General features: G+C 47.3%; 1 protein-coding gene across 1 annotated transcript; it reads right to left on the reverse strand.

Moving 5' to 3' along the window:
* Window positions 1-7,997: 7,997 nt before the first annotated feature.
* On the reverse strand, window positions 7,998-17,024 carry LOC124672346. The gene is made up of 7 exons (XM_047208588.1): window positions 15,953-17,024; window positions 15,544-15,787; window positions 11,863-12,005; window positions 10,867-10,986; window positions 10,692-10,782; window positions 10,076-10,313; window positions 7,998-9,956 (listed from the first exon to the last, which is right to left on the reverse strand). The coding sequence occupies exons 1-7, from the start codon at window positions 17,022-17,024 to the stop codon at window positions 9,885-9,887; spliced, it is 1,980 nt and encodes a 659-aa protein (XP_047064544.1). The 3' UTR covers window positions 7,998-9,884.
* Window positions 17,025-17,400: the final 376 nt, after the last annotated feature.

Raw genomic sequence — 17,400 nt, forward strand, 5'->3', positions numbered from 1 at the left:
TGTTTCCACATGTACCTATGACCTAACCAAGCTCAAATGGAGGCATATGCCCACCGGGGACCCCCGATGGGATGCGATCAAAGGGTAGACCGCGCGGTCAACGGAACTAGGGTTTCGTCTGAAATCGAGCATCGGATCTAGGGAATGGCCCCAAAACTTGTGTGTGTCCACATGGAATGCACAAAAGTGATTTGAGATGGTTTTATATCCAAGGCTACCCCCCGTGTGTGTCCGGCTTCTCGGACAGGGGGTTCCTACACTTAGGCGGATTATGCATGTATAGGGGGAACTCCCTCGAGGTGAACCGGAGAGAAACTTGAGATCATATGTGATGATCCTTGTTTCCACATGTACCTATGACCTAACCAAGCTCAAATGGAGGCATATGCCCACCGGGGACCCCGATGGGATGCGATCAAAGGGGTAGACCGCGCGGTCAACGTAACTAGGGTTTCGTCGGAAATCGAGCATCGGATCTAGGGAATGGCCCCAAAACTTGTGTGTGTCCACATGGAATGCACAAAAGTGATTTGAGATGGTTCTATATCCAAGGCTACCCCCCCCAGGTGTGTCCGGCTTCTCGGACAGGGGGTTCCTACACTTAGGCAGATTATGCATGTATAGGGGGGAACTCCCTCGGAGGTGAACCGGAGAGAAACTTGAGATCATATGTGATGATCCTTGTTTCCACATGTACCTATGACCTAACCAAGCTCAAATGGAGGCATATGCCCACCGGGGACCCCGATGGGATGCGATCAAAGGGGTAGACCGCGCGGTCAACGGAACTAGGGTTTCGTCGAAATCGAGCATCGGATCTAGTGAATGGCCCCAAAACTTGTGTGTGTCCACATGGAATGCACAAAAGTGATTTGAGATGGTTTTATATCCAAGGCTACCCCCCGTGTGTGTCCGGCTTCTGGACAGGGGGTTCCTACACTTAGGCGATTATGCATGTATAGGGGAACTCCCTCGGAGGTGAACCGGAGAGAAACTTGAGATCATATGTGATGATCCTTGTTTCCACATGTACCTATGACCTAACCAAGCTCAAATGGAGGCATATGCCCACCGGGGACCCCGATGGGATGCGATCAAAGGGTAGACCGCGCGGTCAACGTAACTAGGGTTTCGTCGAAATCGAGCATCGGATCTAGGGAATGGCCCCAAAACTTGTGTGTGTCCACATGGAATGCACAAAAGTGATTTGAGATGGTTCTATATCCAAGGCTACCCCCCTGGTGTGTCCGGCTTCTCGGACAGGGGTTCCTACACTTAGGCGGATTATGCATGTATAGGGGGAACTCCCTCGGAGGTGAACCGGAGAGAAACTTGAGATCATATGTGATGATCCTTGTTTCCACATGTACCTATGACCTAACCAAGCTCAAATGGAGGCATATGCCCACCGGGGACCCCGATGGGATGCGATCAAGGGGTAGACCGCGCGGTCAACAGAACTAGGGTTTCGTCGGAAATCGAGCATCGGATCTAGGGAATGGCCCCAAAACTTGTGTGTGTCCACATGGAATGCACACAAGTGATTTGAGATGGTTTTATATCCAAGGCTACCCCCCAAGGTGTGTCCGGCTTCTCGGACAGGGGATTACTACACTTAGGCAGATTATGCATGTATAGGGGGGAACTCCCTCGGAGGTGAACCGGAGAGAAACTTGAGATCATATGTGATGATCCTTGTTTCCAAATGTACATATGACCTAACCAAGCTCAAATGGAGGCATATGCCCACCGGGGACCCCGATGGGATGCGATCAAAGGGGTTGACCGCGCGGTCAACAGAACTAGGGTTTCGTCGGAAATCGAGCATCGGATCTAGGGAATGGCCCCAAAACTTGTGTGTGTCCACATGGAATGCACAAAAGTGATTTGATATGGTTTTATATCCAAGGCTACCCCCGGTGTGTCCGGCTTCTCGGACGGGGGTTCCTACACTTAGGCAGATTATGCATGTATAGGGGGGAACTCTCTCGGAGGTGAACCGGAGAGAAACTTGAGATCATATGTGATGATCCTTGTTTCCACATGTACCTATGACCTAACCAATCTCAAATGGAGGCATATGCCCACCGGGGGACCCCCGATGGGATGCGATCAAAGGGGTAGACCGCGCGGTCAACAGAACTAGGGTTTCGTCGGAAATCGAGCATCGGATCTAGGGAATGGCCCCAAAACTTGTGTGTGTCCACATGGAATGCACAAAAGTGATTTGAGATGGTTTTATATCCAAGGCTACCCCCCAAGGTGTGTCCGGCTTCTCGGACAGGGGATTACTACACTTAGGCAGATTATGCATGTATAGGGGGGAACTCCCTCGGAGGTGAACCGGAGAGAAACTTGAGATCATATGTGATGATCCTTGTTTCCAAATGTACCTATGACCTAACCAAGCTCAAATGGAGGCATATGCCCACCGGGGGACCCCGATGGGATGCGATCAAAGGGGTAGACCGCGCGGTCAACGGAACTAGGGTTTCGTCGAAATCGAGCATCGGATCTAGGGAATGGCCCCAAAACTTGTGTGTGTCCACATGGAATGCACAAAAGTGATTTGATATGGTTTTATATCCAAGGCTACCCCCCAGGTGTGTCCGGCTTCTCGGACAAGGGGTTCCTACACTTAGGCAGATTCTGCATGTATAGGGGGGAACTCCCTCGGAGGTGAACCGGAGAGAAACTTGAGATCATATGTGATGATCCTTGTTTCCACATGTACCTATGACCTAACCAATCTCAAATGGAGGCATATGCCCACCGGGGACCCCGATGGGATGCGATCAAAGGGGTAGACCGCGCGGTCAACGGAACTAGGGTTTCGTCGGAAATCGAGCATCGGATCTAGGGAATGGCCCCAAAACTTGTGTGTGTCCACATGGAATGCACAAAAGTGATTTGAGATGGTTTTATATCCAAGGCTACCCCCCAGTGTGTGTCCGGCTTCTCGGACGGGGGTTCCTACACTTAGGCGGATCTCGCATGTATAGGGGGAACTCCCTCGGAGGTGAACCGGAGAGAAACTTGAGATCATATGGGATGATACTAAATGTTCCGATGACCTAACACAAAACAAAGGAAGAGAAAACTCCATGGGTCAACTGTTATCGGAGGCCGGTCAAAGGGGTAGATCTGCGGGGCTCCCGGATTAGGGTTTCGTCTACCGAGAGAAAATATTGATGTAAGATAGGGTAACTATTGATACTACATGTTCCGATGACCTAACAGAACACAAAGGAAGAGAAAAGTCCATGGGTCAGCTGTCATCGGAGGTCGGTCAAAGGGGTAGATCTGCGGGGCTACCGGATTAGGGTTTCGTCTACCGGAGGAAATATTAAGTTAAGATGGTAATATTTTTTATGCGCATAGCTAGGGAAATGTAGAAGATTAAAACATATTTGTATGGACCTATATTAGCATATTTTATAATATAATTGACACAACACAAAATTTAAATAGAAAATAAATTGAAAAATAAAAAAATGGGGTCTATGCCGAGGGCTGCCGTCGGCATAGCCTTGCCCTCGGCATAGATAGGTTTAGGGCACGGTTGGGTTCGGCCTCGGGTCGAGCCGGACCACCTCATCTCCACTTCCCCGCGCCCCCATCTCGCTTCTCGCCCGCACCCGAGCTCCGCCGCCGCCGCCGCCGCCAACCACCTCCCGGCCGCCGCCAACCACCTCCCCGGCCGCCGCCAACCGCCCCCCGGCCGCCGCCACGCGCTGCCCTCTGGCCGCCCTCCTCTCCCACCACCTTCTCCTCATCCAACCCGCCGCCACGCGCCGGTGCCGTCCTCCTCCTCTCCCCTCCCCTGCCGGTGCCGTCGTCCTCCTCTCCCTTGTCGTGCCGCCGCTCGCCGGCACGGTCCCCCGCGCCGCCTAGTCTCCTCTTCACTGTCGGCGAGGCCCTGCCCGACCCCTCTTCTTCCTCGCAAAGGTAACCAGGGTTAGCCACTATTTTTTCTATTTTTGTTTTTCGGAAAATGTTGATTGGTTGATCTAATTGAAACCAAAATGTTTAGTTCCTGAAAAAACCAACATGCAATTTATTCATCAAATTGAAATTGAAATTCAAATTGAAATTGAAATTGAAATTGAAATTCAAATTGAAATTGAAATTGAAATTAAAGAATTACCGTGCGAATAGTTAAACAATATAGCCGAAATAGTAGAAATAAATAGAAATAGAAATGAATTTGTTTAATAATGGGAATAGAAATGCAAATGTGAATTTTTTCTAATAATGTGAATTTATAATAGGCCATGTCGTGACCGCCTTGTCATGAGCACCCCGGCGTGACGATCCCGGATCTTGACGCGCTTCTCGGCGTTCGCCGACATCGACACTCCGTTGTTTGACTACTTCCTCTTCAGCCGAGGGTGAGCTAAATTTCCAACTTCATCTCCGCATTTTCTTATGTCACTAGATTCATTTTCCAAGTCCAGTTGCGTAACCTAGGTGTCACTTCCCGTCCGCGAGCGTTACGCGGATAAATATGCATTAGTGGTCCGCATATTTTGAACCGTAACGCTTGCGGCATTTACGGGACGAGTCGGCGGATGCGTAGTTGTCTACGTTTTCCATGTTCTACTCCGGTTCGAGTCAGGATTTCGGCGGCGCCTCCCCGTTGTTCTCCGGATGCACATCCTCTCGGCTTTTGCCGAGACGTGTATCGGGAGAGCAGCGGGGAGGTGCTGCCGAAATTCCGACTTGGACCGGGGTAGAGCATGGAGAACGTAGCCAACTACGGATCCGGCGGCTGCTAGGAGCCCACCTAGTAGAGATGTAGGTTGATGCATGCGGTTCGCCCGGTAAAATAAATAAAAATATGATGCATTTAATTTCCTATTTGATATAAATGCTATGTACTGTGGTTTGGCTCCCAATAAAGCGAGAGGATGGCCGATAATGGATGGATGTACAATGAGCGTGTTAGTGCGGCCGAGAAAACAGATGAGTGGACAAGGAAGACCCATTTTCTAGTGAATGAGTTAGCGCGTGGTACAAAGGGGCTGGTTCGGGCACTTTGCCCCTGTGTTCGCTCGCGTGAAGCGTCAACGTCGTGGGAAGGATGAAATGTATAGACACCTTCCGCAATATGGGTATATGCATGGGTACGTCACGGAAATCGACTTTGATGAGCGCGAACGTGACGGAGGTGAGGTGATGCGGCAGCGGCTCAATGGCAATGCGTACGATGGAGTTAGAGACTTTCTAGATGATCTCGTCCATGCCGATGTCCCGGATTCGCCGCCGGAACCGGAGGCGCCGCCGGAACCGGAGCGCCGCCGAACCGGAGGAACCGAGCCAACCGCGAAGGCCTTCTATGATATGATTGCCGCGGCTAAGAGGCCTCCGTACGAGGGCGCCGCGATTTCTCGGCTCGATGCCATCTCCCAATGTCTAGCCGACAAGACCCGGTACAACACCACCCGTGAGGGCTTTGAAGCAAGTCTGAAAACAACTGGTAACATGTTGCCCAAAGATCATTGTCCGCCTCAAAGCTCGCACGCGACGAGGAGAATTATGAAGGACCTCAACATGGATTATCAAAGGATAGATCGTTGTCCGAAAGGCTGCGTTCTATTTTGGAGACGAGTATGCGGAGGACAAGTACCGTCCCATCCGTAAGCAGTCTAGGTATGAAGAGGTAACGGGAAAGGATGGTCAGGTGAGGCAGTCAAGCACCGCAAAGTCGATTCTTCGATATCTCCCATTCATAAAAAGAATCCAGCGGCTTTACATGCACGAGGAGACATCCAAACAGATGACGTGGCACAAGTATGGGAAGAGATTCGTGGACGAAAACAACAAGTTGAAGATGGGACATCCATCCGATGGTACGGCATGGAAGAACTTCGATACAAAACACCGCCTTAAGGCAGCCGAGGCTCGGAATGTCAGAATTGCGATAGCAACGGATGGCTTCAATCCATATGGTATGTCCACTGCCAATTACAGTTGCTGGCCCGTGTTTGTTATTCCGCTCAATCTCCCTCCCGGAGTCCTAATGACGAGGAAGACCATGTTTCTGTCGATGATCATTCCAGGCCCTCATTACCCGGGGAAGAATTTGAGTGTCTACATGCAGCCGATTGTGGAAGATTTGAACCACTCTTGGCACCACGGGACATTGACGTACGACCGAGCGGGGGACATGCCTATCATGCCATCGAGGGCAGCTTTCGCTGCGACTTACTACGGATCCACACCGGAGGTAAGTTCTTTGCCAAACCGGTAGTTACCACTTTCCTTTGCCTCGCAAGTTGCTAACATGTAGGGAACACGTAGGGAACGGGATGGTCCGGGAACCGAGGCATCGCCGGGTGGGCGCGAGGTCACACCGGTTCATGAAGGTGGTCGGTCTCCTGGGCGTTACTGCTGGTGCCTCTCCGTCGACTACTCCTGGGACTACTCCCGGTGCCTCTCCGTCGACTTCTCCCGGGCGTGCTACCGGTCCTTCTCCAGGTGGTTCTTCTGCAGCTTCTACCGGAGCGAAACCCCGGGCTCCTCGTTTCGCCAACGATGTGGGCGGACACACCCCGCCCGGGTCCTTCCTCCGCTAGTCGGCACCGGGCTTCTTGCTTGCCATCATTTGCTACCTACTACTATGTATTGGATGACATGGCACTCTCCTCTTGTATGCTACTACATGCACCATGTATGCTACTATGTGGATTTCATGCTATTTATGTGAATTATGGTGATTTTGGATGTATTTGTATGCTACTATGTGGATTTCATGCTATTTATGTGAATTATGGTGAATTTGGATGAATTTCGATGTATTTGGATGTATTGGACCTGCTGAACTGAATTTAGATGAATTGGAACCCAATTTAAATCGAAAAAACCAAATGGTAGGGCATACGCCGAGGGCAATGCCGTCGGCATAGGGCCCCGGCATGACCATATGGTCGAGCCTATGCCGAGGGGTTGCCCTCGGCGTATGGCCTCACACGGCGGCACCGGCGCGCGCCACGTGTCCCGCCCGTCGCCAGGGAGGAGCTACTCTATGCCGAGGGCCTTGCCCTCGGCGTATGGCTCACCCGGCAGCCGCGCCGCGTGTGCCGCGTGTCCACTGCATGGCCATGCAGACGCCGAGGGCCCGGCCGTCGGCGTAGACGCCGAGCGTGGCAGCCTCGCGTCCGGCCACGTCGCCCCACGGCCCCCGGATGGCGTGGATACGCCGAGGGAAAGCCGTCGGCGTCCGGATCACCTCCGTTAACGGCGACGGCGCTCCGTGGCCAGACGCCGACGGCAACGACGCCGAGGGTCTTCTTCCCCGTCGGCATAGAGCGAGGACGCCGACGGCTACTTCTACGCCGAGGGCAGGCCGGGCTACGCCGAGGGACCTGGACGCCGACGAGGTACGCCGAGGGCTGCCGTCGGCGTAGCCTACGCCGAGGGCCAGGCGTGGCTACGCCGAGGGCAGCCGGCCGTCGGCGTCTAAGTCGATTCCTGTAGTGACTTTATAATCTACTTCTGACTATGACTATGAAAAATATACCCTCTAAATGAAATCTTCCCTCTATCGTATTTATTTCTCAAAAAAATATCATCAGCGTAGTCCTGCCATAGACTAGATGCAATGTACCCTCTATTGTATCTTATTTAGGATAAGTGATCCCATGGATTGTGTAACGAATCCGAATACATTATGACATATAATCTTCGCTTCTGCCCGTGGACATACCAATACCAGCCCACGAGCATGGCATGAACGAATCTGAATATATTATGATATATAATCTTCGCTTCTGCCCGTGGACACATATTTCAAAACAACATTAGCGTTAAGTTTTGAGAACATCAATATCAACCCACGCCGCGCCAACACGTCCACGTACATGTACAACTCCAAAAGCAAAATGTGTTCAAAGTACACCTTGCACGTATAATTTCAAACAAGCATATGATCATATAGGCACTGTGCAGCAGAAAAATCAACATATACACAATCGATTTTGTTTTTCTGCGTGCTGGTGTGACACTAGTCCACACCTCACAGCCACACCTGGCTCACTGGCTCTACCCTTTTTCATCACCTCCCTTCGTGCCTCAACTTGCACAGCGAAGCATGCAAAATATAGAAGTATTCATTGCACGCTACAGACTAAAGTAGCACAATAATAACGATTAAAATGCCAAGATAGCCTTACTCAGCTGCGGACACAACAAGAGAGGACTACAGACAGCGGTCACTTCCAACTGCAAGGAAACTCGCAAACAAGCTTGTATGGACTAATCATCAAAGATTGAGAGGGGGATAAAATATTTGGAATGGTCTCTTGATACCATCAGCGCCCGCCATAGATCTTAAACATCATTTTGGTCTCAGATTGCTTATCGATGATTCAGCATATTCTTTCTGAGGACAGGGATCGTTTTGAAGTGGGAGCGGTGGTAAGTGATATCAAAAAGCTTTGCTGTGGAGTTCACCACTTGTTCATTCAAGCATTACGGTTGTCATATGAATGTTGTGGCACCTACCTTAGTTCGGAGTAGTGAGCCAAATTTATGTAATCTCTCTTGCTGTCATCCCGGATTCTATCCGAGAAGTACTTTGTACTGATTGTTGCTTCATCAATAAAGTGCAGATATTCTATCAAAAAAATATTTCGAATGTTGGACATAACGGGCATGCTGCACTTTCGCATTAAGCAAAACAGGACCAAATATTCAGCAAACAGATTTCCATGAAGTTACTAGCAGGGGCTAGGCGTGTAGCATACTTCCAAGTGGAATCCTCACCATCCTATTCATATGATGTGGGATGAACTCTTTTTTTCATCGGTCTGGAAGGTGAGTTGGTTCTGCAAGATAGTAACATCAGCACGTCTACTGAAGATCTCAGCCGTTGTCAGCTGGTGTGCTTGGAAGATCACCGCGTTACTTGCTTTCCATATGTGCCAAACGAGCATAATAAGGACATCAGTCCAAGCCTCAGAAGAGACTTTTTCTGGCAGTTTAACAGCAAGAAACAATCTCACAGCTTTATCGAGAGGGAAGGCGGCTGTCAGCCGGATCCAAACCAACAAAAGGACAGTCCGTGAACAGGTGGAGTTTCAGCAGCAGAGCACCTCTCACAGTCCGGTGATGGAGAGGAGGCTTACCATTAGCCATAAGGAGCTCAAAGTTCTTCAGTTACGTTGACAGACGCGAGCAACACACGGACTCAGCCGATTGATCACTGACACCATGTAGGGAAATGACTTTATATGCGGGGTGACCTCCTCCTGGTCCATGTCAACCCTGCCAATGATCTCCTTGCACCTCGGCCACTTCAGCATCAGTGACACATGAGAGACAGGGCGTAGGCTGTTTTGAGATATGGCCACATATTTTGGGCTTTTGAGTCCATCTCTCAAAACTTTGGCAATTAACGAATTGGGGCGTAGGCTGTGCGAACGCAGAGCATGTCACTCTAACAGGTTGACCAGTTACCCATCCAGAATGAGACCGTTTCACCACAATGCACCTCCACCCTTGCGATCGACCTATAAAATGGGGAGATCTGCTTCTGCGATCTTATTTAGGAAGGATGGCGAGATGCACCTATCACTGAAATCTTTTCCAGAAAGAACCAAGTTTACCGCCGGGATGACTGGCGTTGATGTAGCTTGTGAACGACATGTGAGATGAACATCATAGCTGCTGCTTATGCTTTAACCTTTTACGGATGAAGAACCTTCTGCGAGATATTGGGACAAGGTTCAGCAGAGATCTCTTTGGCACTAGCTCACTTAATGCCTCTGCCTGCAGCGCCATTGTCAGCTCAAGGACAACCAGCACTTCCACTTTCTGTTATAAACTTCGCATTCCTTGGTCCAGCAATTTGTGAAGAAGTGGAAGATATAACTCTCGGGGCATCAGCGCCAACTTTTCTGCTGATCACTTGCCTTTGAGATCCAGATTGACACTGCTTGTTCCAGGTGTTCAAGCTGAACCAAAATAAATCAAAGATGCCATTGTTGATTTACAAGTTTTCATGCAGTACTACTGTACTCAGTTTCATGGGGAAAATTAAGTAGGTAGCAGGAATGAGATCTAACTTATGTACCTGCTTCCCTAGAATAGTCAATGAGGGAGTAAGATACTTTATCCGCTTATCTGGACAGGATTTTACTGAGCCAACTTCTGCAGCAGATGCATTAGCACCTTTATCAGCGAACAAAGCTTCCTTGGCCCTTTTCAGGTTCTGTATACGCGACTTGCACAATGCAGTAGCCTTTTCACGGTATGGGATCGCATCTTTAATCTTGGATGATGACTCAAAAGCCCAAAATATGCGGAGGTTTCTAGACTGAACTAAGGAAAATTTTAAAAAAAAGGAAGAATGACCAAAATATACAATATACTTGGCATTATCTAGATGGTTTTTCTCTGATAATAAAACTTCACCTGCAAGCATACAGTAGCGTTGCATTTATGCAAGCGAAGATGCCATCCAAGATTCCTCTAAGCTCAAATTAATAAAAGCATGCATGTATAATGCAATGAAGGGAACACCTTTAGCCACCTAATTTTCAAGCCAGCTGCCTAAAATGTACCCTTAAACACCTAAAGGTACACGCCTACAAGGTGCAGCCAGTGTAGCACTTTGGTTGCAAATATGATGCTTCCTAATACTATAATATGGCAGATAACTGATACTATTGTTACCACAAAGAGGATACAATAAGATGATTTGAATATCATCAGGCTCAACCAAATGCTCCAAGATAGCTAAAGCTTTAAACCACACACTGAGTGAGTAGTCAATGTCTTCTGCAGTTAAAATGTTGGGCCATGAGTATCAAGATCATTCATTCACCAATTAACTGCAAGGATAAAGAAGATAACGGAACTGACCTCTTTCCATAGAGACTTCAGCAAGAGTAGAAAAAATTTCAAGTTTCTCCAGAGGGCAGCAAGGAGTATTCACAAGTATAGCCTTCGCAATAAGCAACATTTTCCAAGCCAGATCCAAATCTGAAATTAGTGCACAAGGAGTATTCATGATTACCATTTGAGTTTTTATTTAATAAATGGATATATTGGTCTAACCGTGACAGAAAGAAGTGCACATGGAACATGACAACCAATTATTCTTGCATTTGACGATTCATAGAAATAAAAGTATGGAGTAGTAATAATTATCAGGATACAGTTAGATGCACATAAATCATAAATGTGTACATGATCAAACTCAATATAGGATACACTGGTCATGGATGTTTTATCATTCATCAGTAAATTGGTGCATTTAAAATAAAATTAGTAAGAATTATGATGACAATGTAAGAGTAAGACCACAATTATTCGCGTTACTGCATAATATTTGTAACATATATTCGCACAAACGAGAAGCACTTATATTCTAAAAGCTATACTTGCAAAGTACACTGGATAGATTGGTAATTGCAGAAGAACAGAATGAAGCCAAAGCTACATAGATTAATATCAGTTTAATCAGGCATTGCAATTCCAAGTGTACAAGTAAGCATGGCAGCGATGAACATACAGCTGAGAAGGCTAATAGGGGACATATGGTACCAGAATCCATCTGCTAAAAAATCCAAAATATAGCGAACAAACAGACTTTTGTATGAGCGAGTAACAATCAAGTCTGTTGTCTCCAAAATAATCTATTTTCCCCATTAGGAGCTCTAGCTTGTACTTAAGAGGGGGAGGTATCTGGTGAGCCCCAGGAATCAAACCCAGGTAAGCTGAGGATTGACGCCTCCTCTTGTATGAACAGAACATATAAAGAGACAAGATCATAAATCGTAGTTATTAACTACAATATGAAGATAATAATGATCATGTAGTTTATGTAACTTAATAGAGCACAGGGTAATACCATACCTTTTTTAGTATCATGTTTGTTGGTTATATCCTTCAACAAGTCTTGTTTTGGTGCACTCAGGGGTTGAGCATATAGCAAAGCACATCCATATTTAAAATATGTGCTAAGACACTTTGGAGAAAGTCTCCCATAAAGTAACACCCTAGATGACAACAAAAGGTTTGAATTTATCAATGCATGATTGTTAAGAGTATAACATAAGGTCATGAATAACAATGTAACTGCAACATGGTTCAAAAAAGCGTTACTAAGCGTACGCTTAAGCGTAGATTAGAGCGAAGCGGAGCCCTTCCGCTCAGCTTTTGGCCTGAGCGATAGGAAAAGCGAGGAGGAGTTGTGGAGGCGGGCTCTCGCGCGGTTTCGAGGCAAAAGCTAGGAATCCTGTACTCGTCCAATTCCACTCCCGTGTCGAGGCAGAAGCAAAAGGCAGCACCATTGGAGCTCCTCCGCGCCGCTGGTCAATCTCCTCTTCCTCTCCGCCCTCTAGATCTTCCTCAAGGCCGCCTAAACAGGGACCCCTTCCTCCAGCAGCTCGTTCCCCTCTTCCACTCCCAGTCCAGATCGAGGGGATTGAAGTGAGAGAGGCGGCGTGCGTGAGTGGCGTCTACGACCTGGGGAGGCTGGGAAGCAGGAGGGGATCGACTTATTTGAGGTGTGTGAGGTTATTGGTCCTGTTGGAGGGGATCAATGTATTTCCTCTTGTTGGGCCTGTGAAGTAAGATGCGTCTTGTTGGGCCTGTGAAGCAAGAGGTATCTTGTTGGGCTGCTTGTTAGACCAAAAACTACATAGAACTACGTGAGGTTATTCAATATTTCCTATTTTAGGCTTACATATGCCTGTTTTGCCATGCCCGCTTAAGCGGCGCTTAAGCTCGTTTAAGCAATAGTTCCTCTAGGCAGAGCCTCACCGCTCGCTTAGCGCTCAGCGCTTTTTTGAACCTTGAACTGCAAAGACAAAATGGCACTCTTTATCATGGATTGACAATCTTGTATAAAGTCTTCCATTTTTCTCCTAGTTTTATCATCCTTTGTACATAGTAGGTTGTAAATACTTGGTCATTTTTATATAATGGAATGTGGGGAGCTCCCCCTACCCTACAGAGCTCGTAAAAAAAGTAACAGAACCTGACATAAATCACAATAACTACGCCGCAATTATTTATTCCATTGGAACTATGATTATTCTTTATCTTCTTTTTGTAACAACCGCCTAGAATATAGATATTAAGAAGTGCAATTTTAAAGCTATTGTGATGAATTTTTTGTGTTTAAGTTCCGCTTTGGACTATTTGTTCTTACCACGGTTGGTCCAACGTTTGACTTAGTTTACAAATTTCTGGTCCCATTCACAGAGTTAAAAAAAAATAGTACAAAGTGCAACTGCGGTAAGAATAAGAGCCATTTGATTCGCAGGATTCTAAAATGTAGGAATATTAAAACGTGGGATTTAATGTCACGCCCAAACTCCACATATGCCTTTCAGGAATAGCCGATCCCAAGCCTGATAAAGGAGGAGGGTTGTGATAGGCTTGTCGAGCCAACATAAAAACAGTCATTTATATGGATATGCAACCCAGTAAAAATTTGTTGGGGCATAACCCTCTTAGCGACAAGTCATATCGGAACCCAGATGTGGCGTGAGCTAGGGCTGGGCCGCCACAGCCTTAGTGGCGTGCTACATCATCACCTGGATGTAGCGATAAGTGGGTAAAGGGTCTTTGCATCTCACTCGATGGATGCGAGGGTAAGAAAGCTAGCCGAGGCAAATAGGTTTTGGGTGGGCAGTTGAAATGTAGGATCCTTGACAGGGGAGTTACAGGAGTTAGTGGATATTGCGATTAGGAGGCATGTAAATATTCTTTATGTCCAGGAAACTAGATGGGCAGGCCAAAAAGTGAGAGAAGTCGAGAATACGGGTTTCAAGCTTTGGTATTCTCGCTCAGCTGGTAGTAGGAAACTAGGAATGGCATAGGCGTCCTAATAGATAAGAGCCTTAAGAATGGAGTAGTGGATGTCCACAGACAAGCGGATACGATCATCCTAATCAAGCTAGTTTTGGGGATTTTTTCCCTAACGTTACTTGTGTTTATGCCCCACAAGTTGGGCTCGACATACGCTAAGAGGCAAATTCTAGGAGGACAAGGTTACTAGTGTTCCGTTAACCGAGAAGCTCCTCATAGGAGGAGATCTCAGTGGCCATGTGGGTACAACTAACATGGGGCTTGAGAGGGTACATGGGGGCTTTGGTATAGCGAAGGAAATAAGGAGGATAAGGATGTGGATAAAGTGACGACACGCATCTGGAATCCTATGTGACAAGAAGGACCCACAAAAGCTAAAAGATAAGTTCTATAGGAGAACAATGAAACTTGTGATGCTATATGAAGTGGAATGTTGACCCATTAAATGACAACACATCGAACAAATGAGTGTCGCACAGTTGTGCCTACTAAGGTGGTTTGAAGAGAAGCTAGTCCAATACTGATTAAGGTGGTTTGGGCATATCCAGCGAGACCCCAGAAGAACCAACTAATAGTGGGATTCTAAAGAGTAGGGGAAATACTTGGGAGGGGTAGAGGGCGACCGAAGTTGACACGGGAGGTGGCAGTACAAAGGGACTTCAGGAATTGGAATGTACCTAGATATTTGACTATTGATAGGACTACATGAAAAGCATCAATCCATGTGCTGGAATCTAAGTTTACTCATGTTGTGCTTGCTCTTTTCTCTCTTTCTCTTTCCGGTTTACATATGTTTTTGGTCGGTTACATATCTAATCTAACCCAACTTGCTTGGGACAAAAGGCTTTGATATTGTTGTTGTTGCAATGTCACGCCTAATCAAATTATATATGATTTATGTTTGTTTGATTGTATCACGGGAAAAACAAATGATTCTTTCAAAGAGGATGGAGCAGATGCAAAATTTCCTGCAAAATGTAGTGCAAATCAATCTTTAGGAAAAACTCCTAAAGTATTCAAGCCTATGAACGAAGCAGCTAACAAATGAAAACAAAATCTAAGGATTCTAATCCTACAAAATTCCTATGAAAATTCTTTTTAATCAAAGAAGCTCTAGAATTGGTCCTAAATGCTACTCCCTCCATTTCAATCTATAATGCCTATAGATTTTCTGCATTTGTTTCATAATATAAGAGTAGATCTGCAAAAAAGTATGGCGGGGATATGCAGGATGGAAGGATCGGGAGAAAATCAGGGGATTTTCTTTAACGACAGAGAGGTTTCCGAGATTCTAGTTTGACTTTCCTTATTTCTCTCCTATTTCTGAGATCGTGGATGGACTCGTTAGGGGGTTTTGTGTTAAAAAATGACTTGCGCTAATTACCGTGCATAAAATCTATAGGCATTATAGATTGAAACGGAGGGAGTATGTACTAAAATATTTCTCAAACAGGTAAAACACCAATCCTTATTGTAAATACAGATTTGGTGCTCATCGCAACTGGCGAAACATAACATAAGAAGCCTCAACACCCAAATGTTACCGCCGAAGTTACAATCAGAACCTCCCAAAGCCAATTAGGTCCACCTCAAAGATTACGGAAGTACAATCGCACATACAAGAAAATCAGCATATAGATGTACCCGCCGGTCTAACAAGAAGTTGTATCAGTAATCAATTTGGAGTAGGAGCAGCATGTGGAAGGGAGAAACTCTAACCTGGTCTCAAGGACTTTGCAGAAGTGGTCCTTTGCATCGACAAATTGCCCCTTCTCGATGGCCATGGACCCCTTGTTGAATAACTCCTGTGCACTATTCTCTTGCTTTTGTTCCCATTCGTCCTCCTCGCTCTCATCCCCACTTGAGTGCCACAACATCAAATCATTCTGTCCATCTCGGGTCGGCTGAACATTCTCGTCCAAGGAAGTCAAGGTTGATAGTGGCGTTATGCCCCCAGTTTTATCTGAAAATATTACATATGAGGTTGAAATAATCTTTGCAAACTGATTTTATGTACCATGACTTTTACTATCATATTGGTATCTAGTACTATGAGACTCACAAATTCAAGCAAGAAAAACATAACCAAGATTGTACACAAGTTAGAGGATAAAAAACAAGCAAGTACCTGGAGTGTAGAAACTTGTGTACGGAATGACATGGTCTCTATTGCCTGATACCTTCTTGACTCTGCCTGACTTAAGCTCGATGGTGAAGACACCACACTGAGAGCTTGCAAAAAATACACCAGCTGCATCCGCGAAGTTAATGACGGTCATCGAATAAGAGAGTAGCTCGCTCTCAATTTCGACGACTCTGCGCAAAGCCCATGTTACGGATCCATCATTACTAGCCTCCCCTGACCATAAGTCGAGCCTGGACTTCTGCAAACTGGCGCATCCCAACACGCCATCCTCCATTGCTATAAGAATATACTTATCATGCAGCCAATCGTACATTTGTGGCCGGGTAACCATAGCTAATTCCTGGGTGGTTAAATTGTATTGTAGTATTATCGTGGAGGGTTCACATGAGAAGTAGAGTGCATTTCGCACAAGGGCTATGGGCGCAGTGCCAACGACTTCAAGTGGAAATTCAGGGTGCTCACAAGAGGTGAGTGGGCTCCAAGCACAAACATCTGAAGAGTAGACGCAGGCACGGGCAATGCCATCATCCTCATTGGTGCCTACATACACCACCTTGAATGGGCCGCCATGGCAATCGACATGATGGCAGCCGTCGGCGGCGCAGAGCACGGCCGCGCTATCTAGGACAGATGCCCACTCTGCGAACTCGGGATAGGGAAAATCCCACTGGCAACCACCGACGGGATCCCATACGACGAGGCTGAGGGGTTCGCCGCTTGAGCCAAGCTTACTTAGGAGGACGAGGCCGTGGCGGGAGTCGAGCACGACGAGATCGCAGTGGCTAGGATGGGCCGAGGGGAAGGGGGATGTGCGGGACAATGCAGTGAACCAGAAGAATACCATTTCGTCGTTCTCGAAGAAGCCGAGCAAGGGTGGCGTCCCGTGGAACTCGCGGTAGAGGAGGGAGAAGGCGGAGCTGGTGAGGCGGCTGCGCCAGGGTTTGCAGACGAGGGAGGCGCGGAAGAGGCACCCGGGGTCATCCGGGGGAAGGCGAAGGAGGATCTCATCGAGGAGCACGTCCGGCAGCACCGGCGGCGGCGGCGGCGGCGGCATGGCGGGTGGAGGCGACGGATTTGGATGTAGACGAAGCAGCAGGCGATTTACACAAAAATAAAGCTGGGTGAGAAAAATAAAAGCACGAAATGACCCTCGGGTCAATCTATTTCACGCATCTAACCCTTTTGTGTAGCTTTCTTGCGACAGCGGCGCCACACATTATCGGCTGCCAGGCTCGAGCCACCACGTATGACAGAATATGTGACTCCTTTGTGAAGGGAGTCACACAGAAGGGTATGACGTCCTTGCGAAGGGAGCCACACAGAAGGGTGTGGCGCATTACCAAAGGCGTCACACTCTTCTCCACACAAAAGAGTTAGATGCGTGAAATAGTTTGGCCGCATGGTTATTTCATGCTTTCTTTCTCACAAAT

The sequence above is a fragment of the Lolium rigidum genome, chromosome 7, assembly GCF_022539505.1.
Source record: "Lolium rigidum isolate FL_2022 chromosome 7, APGP_CSIRO_Lrig_0.1, whole genome shotgun sequence".
Taxonomy (NCBI): Eukaryota; Viridiplantae; Streptophyta; class Magnoliopsida; order Poales; family Poaceae; genus Lolium; species Lolium rigidum.

Coding starts and splice junctions, on each gene's coding strand:
- LOC124672346 (XM_047208588.1), bottom strand. CDS start 17,024: ATGCCGCCGCCGCCGCCGCCGCCGGTGCTGCCGGACGTGCTCCTCGAT. Junction 12,006..15,543: donor TGCAAAGTCCTTGAGACCAG/GTTAGAGTTTCT, acceptor GTTGTCATCTAG/GGTGTTACTTTATGGGAGAC. Junction 10,987..11,862: donor CAAACATGATACTAAAAAAG/GTATGGTATTAC, acceptor CACTAATTTCAG/ATTTGGATCTGGCTTGGAAA.